We start from the raw sequence: 15,902 nt of genomic DNA, 5'->3' as shown, positions 1-15,902 counted from the left end.
ATTTTCAACTCAGCTGTCTCGGACGTACAGTTGTATAGCATAATGGATATGCGGCAGATATATGTGTGCACTACACTATGAACAGCGTAAAATGTAAATAATAATTATATACGTCGTCATTTAAACGTGTACCCAAAGTATAATAACAATATAATATAACATAGTAGTAGTGCAGTACCACCTACCTGTTTAAATTGCACATACACGGGCGCGTTAAAAACCGTATTTACCCGTTTGGTCGGTCGTGGTAATCTACCTATTATACCTTTATCACCTACAATTTGCGTTTTACCGTTTTTTTTTTTTTTTTTTTATTATTTAGAAGGAGAACAGAAGTATTATACACTTGTTAATAACGTCGTGTGTGTGTATGTATGTGCGCGTGTATTAAATTAGGAGCGGTTTGTTTTGTATGACACTAACTGCAATAATATAATATGAGAAACTGGTGGGCGGCATCGCGACGTTATAATAATATTTGCTTGCACATTCGCATACAAATGCGGCGTGGTGTACCTATGTAATATGCGTACCCATATGTCGTCGATACGACCGCGCAAAACAGAATTTTTTTTTAAAATAAACTCAATCTTATATATAATGTGTGTATATATATATATACCTTTATACTATATAATAGATTTAATTGTGAGTACCTATTCGACGAAGTCGGCGCAAACACAAACAAAACGACTATATTATTATTATTATGCTTTTAATAATATTATTATTATATTGTGTAACTGCCTACGACCCGTCTACGAGATGTCTCGTGTAATATTTATGGTAGGCTGGTCTAACTTATACTCAGGTATAGGGTAATGTATGGGAGTATTTTATAGACGGACAACTTCACGGTACCTACATTCTATACTTGTCAGACTAGCTGCTACAGTAAAATATCTTGCACGAATTAAAAATGAGTTTGTACTATTGTTAAATTGATCAGTTGTAGCGTTTCAATCGCTTCGTCTTTTATTATATACAGAGTGATTCCGCTAAGTATGTTCACTTCCTTTTTTCCTTCAATAACGAAAAATGAATTTTTTTTAATGTACCTACTAAAAGTCAAATTATAATTTTTTGGTATTTTTCGTATCACTTAGAAAGTGTCCCAGTGGCGACACAAACTTTTGTTTTTCAAATAAAATCCACCATTTTTACTATAAATTATTTAATAAATATTTTTTTGGAAAATTTTGATGTTCGTAATTTAAAATTTTAAATGATTAGTTTCTCAGTTATTAAAATGTTTATACTAAAAATAACAGCTCAAACACATAGTTTTACAAAAGTTTAAAGTAGATTTAATATCGGAACATGTATTTATTATACTTGGACTATTTAAAAAAATTATAAATGTTGATAAATTAGTATTAATTGCTAAAATCACCATAGCTCTAAATCTATTATCACGGACTTATTACACAGTTCACAAAATTATAAACAACTCAAAAACTACTAATTCGAGTTTTGATTTTGAAGCGTCAAAATATTCAGAAAAGTATCTGATAAATAATTTACAGTAAAAACAAGGGGGTTTTTTGGTTTTTTATTTGAAAACTGAAATTTTTGTTCAATTGTTCAATTTTTTTCAGTAACTGCGTTGTTGAAGAAACAACGGGAATGAGTATATTTTGTGAATCACTCGGTATATGATTCTGACTATGATTACAATACTATATTATGTTAAATGTCAATAGACAATAATATTAAATAGTTTAATGGATAAGAATATTTTTTATGTTTTAAATAATTTAATATAATTTATGGATTTTAAGTAGTTTAATAGTTAAAAAAAATAGTATTTTTCAGTTTAAAATATTACCATCAACATGTGTACCGTTGATGGTACGATAACGTTAATCAATTATTATGGATACTTATTGAACGTAACAATATATCTAAATGGAATTTTTTTGAACAGTTTTATTGCACATCGTGGGTGTCCTTTAGGTTTTTATATAACACTTTAGTAGGTCTCTAGCAATACTCGTAATAATTATGTTATATTACCAATAGTCGTGCGTATATTCGTTATTTGCGATATTTGTTTGCTGGTTTTATTCATTGATTATTTTTGTATACTTACAATAAACGTCATGTTCTTTTTAAAAACATGTCCATAATTTTTCCCAATAAATTTCACCTTAGGCGACCGACTTAACGTTAATTACTCATGGTTGTTGGTTTAGACGTACGCAAGATGTTAATTATATAATTCTGTAAGAGTCGAAGATACCGAACTATATTTGATACTGTTACGCGATAATTACGTAGTATGATCCTGTGGGTAGAAATTGTATAATTAGTTGTCTTAAAAATGTGGTGATGGACTGTTTTTGGTTTTATACAGCACATAGTGTGAAATATGTTTTATACCTAGTCGAAAAATAGTAAAATAATATTATTATATCAGTATCTATTAAAGGATTTTCAATTAAACCCAGAAAAACGTCTGTAATTAAATTAGTGCTTGAAAATCGGACAACGAAAAAACTTTTTAGCAAGTAGCTCTCTTCGGATTTTGAATTAAACTATTAGCGCTCGTTTAATAAATTACCGAAGCTTCGTATTTTTACCACTGCACGAGTCATAATTTTTCTGATGGTGAAAAATATTTTGACCCCATTGCTGTTGCAATGTGCCTTTGTTTTAAGTTACAGTCAAAACGAACATTTGAATTAGATGACAGTATTTTTGCTATTCGATTTTGCACTGGGTTTTCTATAACAACTAGTATATGCTTGTTTTTAATCACTTCAGCGATTTCATAGTGAACAAAATATTAGTCATTTTAAGGTATATTTATTAATTTACTCCAGACCAGCGGTTATTTTTATGCATTTTTATTATGTACTAGTATCATATGTATATTCATACGCAGGGTTATCGGGAAAAGTGTCACAGACTAAGCTCAGAGTCGAAGTTTTGAAAAAAAATTTATGAGTGTTATTTTTAAATATAATTTTATATTTAATGATAACTATTTAGTATTTGTACAACAATTGGTGATCGTTTGGGTGAGTGAAATTATTTTTAACTATGTACCTAAAGGATTAATTGCACTTTGATGTGCATGTTATTTTATTTTATTATTTTTTGACTTGACATTGCTATATTCAAATACTATACCAATGTGTTTTAAAAATTAGAGTTCATTAATAATAATTATTGTTTATGTATATTGTATGTGATTTTATTTTTTTGTTTTATAAAAACCTATTTAACTCTTTCATCTAAACTTTTTATAGACATTAACCATCTACCTAAAAATACTACATTTGGGTCGATTAACCTTATATAACAGCATATAATATCAATTAATTAAAATAAAATAAGAACTAGTTAAGTATAAATGGCATAAATTATGACGGTCATGTTCAGGGTTGGGCAGTATCTAAGATACGTATTTTAGATACAATTGTATCGAGTATCTAGTATCTTGATACAATTATATGTAGTATCGAGTATCTAGTATTTCGATACTATCTAAGTATTTAGTATCTATAGTATCGCGATACTGATTTTTGAGTATCTTGCTCATGGTTATCCTAGTGATGATAAACACCACTCTCATTCCCAAATTACGTTTATGTCGCTGCGTGACACCGTCGTATTCATAATACAGGCAGGCGTCATTTAACTACGCTCTTATGTATGTTCTTTATATTTATTTTGCGTTGCGTTAGCATACACTCATATAATATACAATCTTCTATATTTGTTCGCGTATTCTGTATACCTATACTGCACACCAGATATTTCACAAAACAATTGACCTAACCTAGAAATCGTTGAGGATTTGACGGATGTTGACTGTGTAATGTCGTTATAATAACATTATGTGATTGAAGAACGAGAGTTTGATCGCACATGTACACTTTATAATAGTATATAGCCCATATAGGTGCTTACTTACTGGTTGTTTGAGCCTGTCTACTGGTATTACAACACGATGAGAATTAAGTTTTAAATCTTAACAACGTTGTACAACACATATTAATATATTATCTACTAATAAGATAAATATTAATAAGTTCTATGTGTACCGTTGCAGTAAATTATATTTATAAGCTTTAATTTTACCTTTAACTGCAGTATTGTTATTGTTTAAAATTGATATTTTTTGTTTTCACAGCAAACTATAACAAATTAGCGTGTTATAGGTGTATGTTTTTTAAACGTTATTCATTGACTTTAAATTTATAATAGCACTCATGCATTTTTAAATACTGTGCTCAAAGGTGTAAAAGCAAAGATATCGGAAGAAGGTGACTGGGTTGGCAAATCTCCTTGTTGCTCTTTAGTTCAAATATTCCATTACAACTATACTCCATTATTAATTCATGATATTAATCGTTTCAATGATATGTATATTAATCTATTAACCGATATCGCATGCGATTCATATTATAACACGCAACAATTTCTTAGATTTACAACATACAATACCTATCTGGGTATAATATATAATAAAGTGTTTGAAATTCAAACTAAAAACGGTGTTAGGTTGTTATAAATTATATCGATAGTATCTATATAATACAGTCACGAATTTCCATATTATAACAATAAATTAGTATACGCAGTGAAATCCGTTGAATAACTTTCAAGATTCATTAAATCAAATGATATATTAATACGTATGTATTTATGTATATTATTAGTTTATTAATATTTGGTTTTTATAATAATTTATTTGTTGAGTGAAATCTGTTTTTTAACTTAAACATTTTCTCAACCTTTGATAACGCGCGTGATTTAATTATTTTCTGCAGTCTATTTTTGATCAAACAATACTAATTATTTTGTGAATACTACACACTCACTTGAGTTATCCTAGTCATTATTATTATACGATTAAAAAAAATGTCAAAATATCATTTTTTAAATGTTTTTAATTGTATAGTAGATAAAAATTAAAAATTAATTAACTTGTATGCAACAATTAATATAATTCAATAATAGGATAATAATAAAAAATAAATAAATAATATATTTTGTAATTTATTGCACAATAGACAAAACATTTAATAATAATGAAGTTTAATTAAAAACAATGTTTATTTAAACAAATTACAACACTTGCACAGACAATAATGTGATCTGATACTACGCATGTCACTGAAAGTTAAGAAGCCTTGAATTTTATCATTATTATCATTATCAAATAATATATTAATTTTGTCAATGAAATTAATGAATTGTAAAACTGATTAACACTATCAGTTATTCATGCAATCAATCGAGAGTATTTTTAAGATGAGGTGCACAACAATATTATCAGCGTTCCAATTTGATGGTATTATTTAAAAAGAAATAAAGAAATATTTTGAAAATAACAAAATATAAATAAAACAGTAAATATCTAAAAAAAATACTCAAGAAAAAAAATTATGCGCTATAAATTATCAGTAATTATTAATCAAAATTTCCATTTTAAACATTAGTACCTATTTGTTTATGATGTAATTTTAGCATTTTAATTGCGTCCTATATAAATGTACGTCATTAAAATTGTTTGAAACTACACAGAAACTAGAAATTGCTATAAAATTAGAAAAATATAATAGTTGCCAAATTTGTAATCTCTGTAATTTAATGAAACGATTATTATACAAGATATATCGTATACCTATAATATAATAGAGATAAATTGGAAAAAAATGCAAATTTATATAAACCAAATTTATCGATCATCATACTCGTAATCTAAAGAATTTTATTATATTTTCTTTTTTTTTTTTTAAATAATTGTAAAAACAAAAAAAAAATATATTTTTTATTATTTATCATCGTTATAATTTTTTAAAGTTTTTATTTTTATTATTTTTTTTTGTAAAATAATCCATACACGTTTAATTTCATATTTTAAAGCACAATATAATGTTGTATCATAGAGTATTGCATTTAGAGTTTAAATCGGTGGAGTAAAATAAGTTTTGTACCTATTGTGCAAATTCTGTAAAATATGACGGTCTACTACTTCATTCGTCTGAACTCTAAATAAGTACCTATATAACTCGTCCGTCAACTATTCGTCCAAAAACGTCGTCTTAACACGTCGAAATACTCCGTACAGTGTTATGCTTTGGAATATGAAATTAAAAAGTGTATGTTGTCAGCCTTTTTACACCAGCAGTAGGCCTGGAAACGGAATACTAACGTGCCGGTTTTTCAGGGCGCAGTGCTCCTGTCGGCCATCGGACCGTCCTGCGCCGGTGACGGGCGACCGACGGCCGCGGCCGTCGTCGCGCTGACGTCCCCGCGGTGTCCGGATGTGGCCGAGCCGTCGCCCGTATGCGGGTGAACCGATGACCTGTCCGCGGTGCATGAGCAGGAGGAGGAGTGGGAGGAGCGGCTGCAGCGACAGCAGCGGCGCGCGTTCGGCCACGGTCCGCCACCACCGGTTGCGGTCTAGCATCACCTAGGCACGGAGGCCGACACGGCGACACCCCGCCCGTACCGCCACCCAGACCACCGTCACCGCCACCGCAAACGCCATCACCAACGCATCACCACCGCCACCGCCAACGCCACCGCTGCGCCGCGGCCATACGCATGATTTCCGCCCTGGACGTGATCGCGTTCGGCAACGACAGCTCGCCGCTGACGGTCGCCGGCAATGATACGGCGGGCGGCGCCGCGCCCTCGCCCAACGACACGGCCGCCAACGGCGTCATTCAGTTCCTCGACGACGACCTGTCGTTCCCCGGTTACATACGCACCACGTGCATGGTGGTGTGCGTCATCATACTGGGCGTCGGCGTGGTCGGCAACATGATGGTGCCGATCGTCATACTCAAGTCCAAGGACATGCGCAACTCGACCAACATATTTCTGATGAACCTGAGCATCGCCGACCTCATGGTGCTGCTCATATGCACGCCCACCGTATTCGTGGAGGTAAACTCCAGACCAGAAACGTGGGTGCTCGGCGAGGAGCTATGTGAGTAAATTAGAAAATTCGTTATTACTGTTTTTTTTATTTTTTTTTTTATCTTAACCAATGGCTTTTGGCACGTGTTCCGACGTGTCATCGACGGTTCCTCCGAACAGTTAAGAACCATTAAGGCCGATTTCAGTTTTGTCGAATTTTCGAGAGGAACAAAAAACTATTTCATCGTCACGAATTTCGGAAGTTTTTTAGTATCACAGAGAAGGTTAAATTTAACCTATTGTGTGTTAGTACCACGCCGTTGTGTCTTTTTGAGAAGTTATTTTTACTAAAAATTCGTGTGAGTGGCCTCGATAGTGTAATATTTGCTCTTTATAAAGGCTATAATATGTTTTTATTTTATTACTTTTTTTTTTTTTTTTTTTATCAAAAATGAATTTTCAATAAAGATTCACGTGATCGGCCTTGATGGTGTAATATTTGCGCTTTAGATAAGCCACTATTTCATTTTGATTTTTCACAGTGAACATAACGTTCTAATCTCAAAACTAATAACACGGTCTCAAGCGTTTTAAAAATACGAATTTGTTAATCTATTATTGATCTATAACGCAAACTTGAGTTTTTTAAGATTGGCTCTGTTGATTTTATTTTTTAAAAATGTTTTCTGCATGTTTGTATGGGGCGATCAAACGCAATCATCATATTTATCATTTTTGTCATTCGAGAACAGTAGGAACATTTCGTATTATTTACCAGTGATGACGGAAGGATTTTGTGTTATAAATCTTATATTGATTTATTATGACAAAACCACGTAATGTATGGTTTATTTAAATTTTATTTAAGTCTACTTACGTGTAATAACTTAAGTGTATTTTTAAGACAAGCACATGGGTTTTATTCGGATTAAAAAAAACGTTTTATGTACAAATTAATAATGTATTGATAATTTACATGATATTATGGTGAAGGTTTAATACTATAGTTATAGTATAAACTATAAATTTGATTTTGTATTGTCAATGACATGATGTCACTGTATAGAATAATATTTTTTACGCGATAAGTTGAAATATGACGAGTGTTATTATATATTACATCATATTATACTGTAAAAAATATATACTGTTACGGATGCTGCAAAATGTGCTGAGAAAATCATGGAGAATAGCATGTGTAATTACACCCCTTGAACGTACAAACATAAAAAAATGTATGACTTTTATTTATTTTTTTACTAGAAATAGGACATAAGAATCTTAGGTTTAATATATCAAATTATTATTTTTTTTTTGTTCTACAGAAACTGTGGTAGGTACTCGTATTTATTAACAGCTAGTCTGATTTTAACTTCTATGTGATTTATTGAAGTTATACGTGTATTAAACAATATAATTACGATAAGTTGCGTTAAAAAAGTTATTTCATTTGATTTTTTGGCTATAAAGAGGGAGAGAGTGTAATATTTAACAATTTTTTCTAATCTCTTGGACAGGATGATTAGTACTACTTCTACATATTATGATCACGAGTCTATATTTTATACGCTCTCGATTATCTTATTAGGTGCAGTATATTGTATATATATTGTATTATCTATCTTTATATATGGTGCTGGAGCAGTCAGCCTAAAACAAAACAAAACGTCGATTGTTTAATCGTATCGAGTTACCCTATTATATTTTATCGTAAATTACGATGAAAAATCAAAACACAACACACACCCCTTCTTTAATACATTGAGCTGCTCCACATGACCTAAATTTCACATTTCCCCGATTCTTCTCGTTAAACCAAGTATACAATATTATACCGGAAACTATACACGCGTTGTGTATGATAATAATATGATATGATGTGAAGTCTCAATGTGATCGCCGTAAAATCAGTCAAAAAAAGTCAAAAGAAGTCGTGCGAGAAAACTTGAGGCGGTCGATATACTATATATATTGCTCAGTGACGTGATGAAGAGGCTGTAACTTCTAAATTATTAAAGAGATGGAGAATGGGCGGTTGGGCGAGTTAATAATTTAGTATTAACTAACATTTTTATATTAATTACAATAGGTAGATAAAAATATCATGGTAAATGCCTTTAATGGTTTAAGTGGGTGGACGAGTGTAATAGGTATTAGATCTGAATCAGAAAAAAAATGCACGTGTTGATTCCAATTTTAGAAGGATTAAGCAGTTATAATATATATATTGTTACACAAATAAAATTTTACTGTTCTCAGTATTTTATCATATTCACGATTACAATATTTATTATACTTTGCAACGGCTATATTAATACTTTAAATTATACTAAAAACGGTACATGAATAAATTACAACTAGCATCCTTTAAATTACCTATTCATTGCGTCTATTTTGGAGTTCATATAGTTCATATTATCGAATGTCGTTACCTGTAGATATTTTTATATTTATTTCCTGTTTTACTGTGGTATAGTAATACTATAATAGGTAGGCGTGTACCAAAACAACAAATAATAGACGATGTATAACAAAAAAATAAAATTACTATTAGTGGATTAATCGAATGTTGTGTGTTTAATAATATAATGTAAAGATTCGGATTAATGGGCACAGCAAATTCGTGAAGACTTCCGTGCGGCGAAAATAGCATCTGAGTAAAGACGCTATTACCGCCTCTTTTCAATAACGACATTCTTGGCTCCTGTAATTTCACCTTCACCCACTTGATGTAGATTATATAGAGTGCAGATTAAAGGATTACTGCAAAGTCAAATTTGCTATCCAATTAAAACCGATCGAATGGGTTGCTATAAAAACCAAAGCAAGTACACTATTTTCAAAGATGCACTTTTGTATGGAATGCGATTAAGAAAAAATTTCTTACAATTGCGTGTAGCAATAAAATTAATCTGTTATAATATTATATATATATATATATATATATATAATTTTTATAGTAAAATAATTTATCTGATTATGTTTTTAGGTACTGAAAAAATAATTTATGTCCGAATTTACCATATTTTTTGTTGAAAATATTGGAGCCGCATTTCAACATAACAAAAAAAAAAAATATATATATAAGTAGTATATATACATTCTATACAATTTGTTTGATGTTAAATATAGTTTTGTTTTGTTTAAAAAAATGAGAGTAACTAATTTTTCATGGGGGAAAAAATAAAAATTGTGGTGAAAAAACCAAATGTAGGGTAAAGTTCATTCCATTTTTGTAAAATTCAAATAGTACAGAGGCGAACCAACAGTGTCCAGTATATTTCATAGAATTAGAAATTATAAGCATAAGTATAATTTTCAAAAATATTTTCAAACCATAAGTGTGTTTTTTGATCATTCTGAACAATTTCAAAAAGTAGACTACTTTGGTTTCTACAGCAAACCCTCTAATAATATTGTATAATACAGACATAATATAGTAGACGGTTAAATGCGTCGGTTCACTCTGTATATGATGTATAATATTTACTTAAATCCCTTTTCTTTTTTTCTCTCCCTCACTGTTTCTCTGTCTGTCTCTCTGCGATTCATGGCAACAATGACAGCGTGCGTTATTATATGCAAGTGATTTCGATTACAATATTATCTTCTCTTTTCGTTTCACTGTTTCAGACGCATTTTATAATTAGACGGGTACTATAATAACGATAAATCGCTCGTCTGACCGACCGCCCCCGCAATCGTTTACGTCGAGTAAAGTGTATATATTAAATCCTCCTTCCCCCCTCCACATACCTTCGTGACAATTTTTATATTGGCTCTCTCGGTTAACATTCTTTTTCCTGGTCGACGCGTGATATTTAGCTTATCTATCTATCTATATATATTTATATATATAAGTTTATGCTCGATAAACCGTGACGGTGATGGTGACACTGAAATTTTTCGTTTTTCTCGAACGCTTGAAAATAAAAATTGACGGTTATATCGAATTGTACGAGTACATACGAGACGTTGGTATATAAATTTGAATTGACGTAACGCGTTAAATATATAGTATACAGAGTAATCCATTAAGTAACAGCACCACTATTTTTACTTTAATAACGAATTTATTCTAATTTTAATTTTTAAGTATAATTTAAGATTAAATTCATAAAGATTTGAGATTTTTATAAAAAAATTTAGAAGACAGAGCTGATGATCGACTCAGACAATATAATGGCACTTAATATACAATTTTATACTTAAATGTATAATTAAATTATAGACAATAATAAAAAAAATATTATAATTAAGTTGTAGGTACATTGGCTTAAACTTAAAATGTGTAAGAATGGTTTTAAATAAAAATTATGAAATAAATAATAATAACCATCCCATGCAATTCTTGAATTTCTAGGGTAACTTAAATAAACTGGAATGCATTTAGGCTACGTAAAAAACACGATTTTTTTTCGGAATGCTCTCGGATGATACTAGTTTGAAGGAATTTGGTAGATAGGACATTATAAGGGTCATTTTGAGAAGAAAATCTCGATTTCCCAAAACTCTTACTGCAACTAAATTGTGGAATGAAATACCGACTGTTAATAAATATCGTACTATACCCATTATAAAATAATCACATATCTAAAATGTACAGTTTTGAGAATTATCATAAAGAGTTTTTTTCTTACGTATATGAAATAAAAACTTAAATATTTACAATCATGTTTTGAAATATTACATTTTAAAATATTTGGCAATTCTTTCTAAATTCTAAACATTCAAACTAATTTTGTGACTTTGATTTTTAAGTGAATGTAAGATTGCTTTATTTTAAGATGTTGAATCGTTTACAAATATTGTCTTTTTAAATAATAAATTTAAATATCATAGTACTAAATTCAATATTGACTGCAATATTTATACATTCTGAGACACAATACGAACATTACTCTTAATTTTACTGTTTTACATATAATACGCATTATACAGATTAGTTTTTATTCAACTTGTGAATGCCACAAATCGAAATATGACAGTCTTGAATCATGAATTTTAATTTCTATGGTTACTTGAATGAATTAAAAATGTAACAATATAAAGTAAATATGGCTGTTTTGCTTTAAATATTAGTAAAAATTTGACATATAGATCGATACATATATCTATATTTTCACATACAACACATCATTTTTGCGAAAGAATGTTTTGTAAACTATTTAAAATTTGAGTATAATTATACCTCTTAATTTATACATTTTAAGTTATGGTGGTCTTGTTATAGGTTAATTTGTCTATAATAAAATTTATTTTGTTAACTCTATGTATCTATGTGTTTCATATTTATTTATGGCGGTACAATCAATTCAGTTTAACTGCATAATATTACTGTTAACACATAAAACTATGTGGTACAATAGTCCATTGGTATAGTTTTATGTTTATGTATCTGCATAATATATCGAATGCCTAAATATACATTATAATACTCATTATCCACTTGTTTTTAATAATATGCGCATGCGATATGGGCATATAATTGATAAACTTAGTCAACCAGCAGGTTATAATATAAATACATATCACCATAATTATATTATCATTGTCTGCAGCAGTTGATTGGTTGAAATCGCTCTACAAATAATTCCAGAATATTTACATATAAAATATGTATAGGTACTGGCTGTATTATGGTTATGACATTATTCTAACATTGAATAATTTTACGAATGCATTAGAAAATCGATTTTAAACGAAACTCTGCTTAATCAAAATTATTTTAATTATTAAATTTAAATTTCTTCGTAATTTGTATAAGTGATTTTTTGTAAATTACTGGTTGAAAGTAATTTATATATATATATATATATATATACATATTATTCAATAACCAGTGTTCGATTTAAAAGTTACATATGTAGTTGATGTAGTTGATCCTCAAAATGAAACTTTTTGAATAGTATTATTCCACTTGGAGAGTTTTCTGCCAAAAAATCTGTAAAAAAATCTACACACATACATAAATCGGCAATGCGGTAAAAACAAAAATCCAACCATTTTACAATTTCAACTATATAAAAATACATTTTAAATAAAACATTTTTTATCTAAACAAATCGTGAAGATATTATCCAATGATGGCATTCTTGAGAAAAATCATGTTATGTCGATAAAAAATATAAAAATCGAAGGATAATGACATTTTAGTATTCATATAAATAAATGGGTACCTAATTTACAACCCACCAGAAATGTTAATCGTTATATTATGTTTTAATACTTTGAAACGTAAAACGTTAATTATTTTATAATATTAAAATGTTTCTCATAATATAAATTATAAATTTAATATTTTACGGTTTAAAGTGGATCCGTTCAGCGAATACACAACACAGAGTAATTCAACAAATATGTTCGCCCTCATTTTTTACATATATAATGAATTTATGCCGATTTTTATTTTTGGAACTTGTATAAAGTTAAAGATAATATTTTTAATACTTAGATTTGTTAAACCATTTAAAAAGTGTCTTGTGACGAAACATACTTATTTTTTTCAAATGCGAACTCCTCTTTCATTCACAGTGAATAGTTAATTAAATAAATGTTTTGAAAATGTTGATTTATCTAAGTCAAAATTCGAGTAGCTTTAGATTTATTTAGCTTTGAATACTAAGGATAATATGTTCTTAGTCTCTTAATACACTCTAATATTTTTAGCTCATATATTTTAATATCTCAGTAACTACAAGTTTAAATTTCGATACATCAATATTTTCAAAAAAATTAACAATTTACTGGAAAAAAAGTTAGTTTTTGTTGAAATAGAAAGAAGTTTTTATCTTTACAATACAAATCTAAATGATTAAAACATGGATCTTAAGCAATGATATACTTGAGAATTCCGAAAATGAAATTTGAATAAATTCATTATGAAAAGAAAGCACGGAGATTATTCGAGATCATTCTAAATACTTGAAACATTCTATATAATATTATATATTATGTTATAATCGTGTAACATTTACAAATTGTACGACAATGCAATGAAAATAATATAAAATATATGATACTTTTGTATTATGACTTTTCCGATCCATACATTATTTTGTATTATATATAGCTGCGTGCAAGAATTCTATACAAACTGTTTTGTTTGGCATTGTATTCCAGAAGAAGAACATATTTTGTTCGCTCAATCCAAATCGTTTATTATATATACATAGATATATTGCATAGTCAAGCTTAAGTAAAATTATATTAGCAGGAAATAAACAATTGCTCAAAACTTAATTCATAACTGCAATCTGCAGTGACTTCCAGACAATGTCAGCTTAATCACCGTAAATAACCAAACATTCGAATTCATAAGCGTAATTTGTCATTTATTAAACTTTAAATTGAAAAACACAAAATCGCGTAACGGACGAATTTTCATTATTTTGCACATAATTCTATTATAGAAAGAAGTATCAAAAAAACTTAACATATAATTATATACAAATGTAGGTCACTCAACTATTAGGTACGATTTGCAGACAGCAAAATATATAGTAAATAATCTACAGACTTCCGGGTTGCTTTTTAATTAAAGAAGAATGCAAATAAAATTAAATGGGATCACTGAAACACGGAATCAAAGATTTAGAATCTACTGAATGAATTGTTTAATGTGTTTTAATTTCGTAGATTAAAATGTTTTTTATTTACCACGCCATTTCTCTTCTTAAATGCCCGTAAAAATTGTATGTTTTTCCCATTTAATTATTTTCCAATGTGTAATTTGTTATGTTATTATTCAAATTTGAAGTTAGTTGCACACAAATGTATGTGATATATGTTGAATTTTCTGTAATACTCCTACACAGAAAATTCAAATCGTATTAGCGTGATATTCTGTAAGTAATATTTATTATAATTGTATTTGGCACGAAAAATCGTTTTTTTTTGCAATATCACGTATTTACATAATCTCTTAAACATCATAGTTATTATAACTGCATTTCGATATTAATATACAGTGAAACATTTGTATGATTTTTTTTTTATATTTTTTTATAAAATATTATTATACAGATTGTATAATGTTATATCAGTACCATTATATCAACATTACATATACACAACAATAGAATATAGGTACACACTTTAATTGCAATAAAAAAAAAAAATACATTTACAATTTAGGTATCATTTCTTTTTTTGTTAGAAAAACTTTAACTCCCACTGGGGTAAATAAATATAAAGTATACACAGATATAAACAATGATAAATAAAATATGTAAACACGAAAAATTTATTTATGTAGGCTGTATTATTATAATTTAGTATTATTATATTATAGTTTAGTATTATTATATCATAGTTTATTTTATTCAAATACAGAAAACCCCGCGGGAAAGCATCGTGTACGTACACGCGGGGTCACGTACACTATGCTTATTATAATATAGTGAGTTTAAATTTATTGTATTATATAAACGCCTAGAAAAAATTCGAATTACGTCTAAAATCCCGGATGACGATTTCTCGTGATTCGTACCTTGTATATAATATTGCAATCTGATTAGGTACAAATTTTGTAAAACGTTTAACGGAATAATATATTATACACAGTTTGAGTTGATCGTTGGACATGAATATTTAAATAAAAAAAGAGTGTAATGTACGTTTCAATGGCTCCAAAAACGAAAATAAGTTATAATTTTTATAACGAATGTTACCACTATTTTTAATCGCTGGTGTACATAGTGACGTTCGAATAGAAAACAAATAATATTATAATCGACACAATCAATCGTAACTGTAGCTGGTAGTAATAATCAACACACGAAAGCACCTATATATACACTGGGACACGTGTGAAATGTTACGTCCGCCTAATTGTAATTGATGCACGTGCGTAAATTTCCTTTACCGGTATACCTTTTTTTTTGATACCTACCATATTATAGATTATAAAGACCGGCTGACTACACACATTGTAGACAACGTATAATATATAGTATATACACAGTGTAACATAGGCCCCCCAATTCGTCCTTGCATATATTACATCGAGCCGACAGAAA

The 15,902-nt window shown here is 29.1% G+C and overlaps 1 protein-coding gene across 1 annotated transcript in view; it reads left to right on the top strand.

The window, feature by feature from the left end:
* The first annotated feature begins 6,193 nt into the window (after window positions 1-6,193).
* LOC112600893 overlaps window positions 6,194-15,902 on the top strand; it is a 127,697-nt gene continuing 117,988 nt past the window's right edge. The window contains exon 1 of the mRNA XM_025348221.1: window positions 6,194-6,952. Coding sequence (XP_025204006.1) covers window positions 6,565-6,952 — 388 coding nt within the window. The 5' untranslated portion in view covers window positions 6,194-6,564. The remainder of the gene's footprint in view (window positions 6,953-15,902) is intronic.

The sequence above is a fragment of the Melanaphis sacchari genome, unplaced genomic scaffold (assembly GCF_002803265.2).
Source record: "Melanaphis sacchari strain LSU unplaced genomic scaffold, SCAv2.0 Contig73_pilon_pilon, whole genome shotgun sequence".
NCBI classification, from domain to species: domain Eukaryota; kingdom Metazoa; phylum Arthropoda; class Insecta; order Hemiptera; family Aphididae; genus Melanaphis; species Melanaphis sacchari.
Note: the sequence above shows the minus strand (reverse complement) of the source record. Positions and strands in the feature narration are given on the sequence as shown.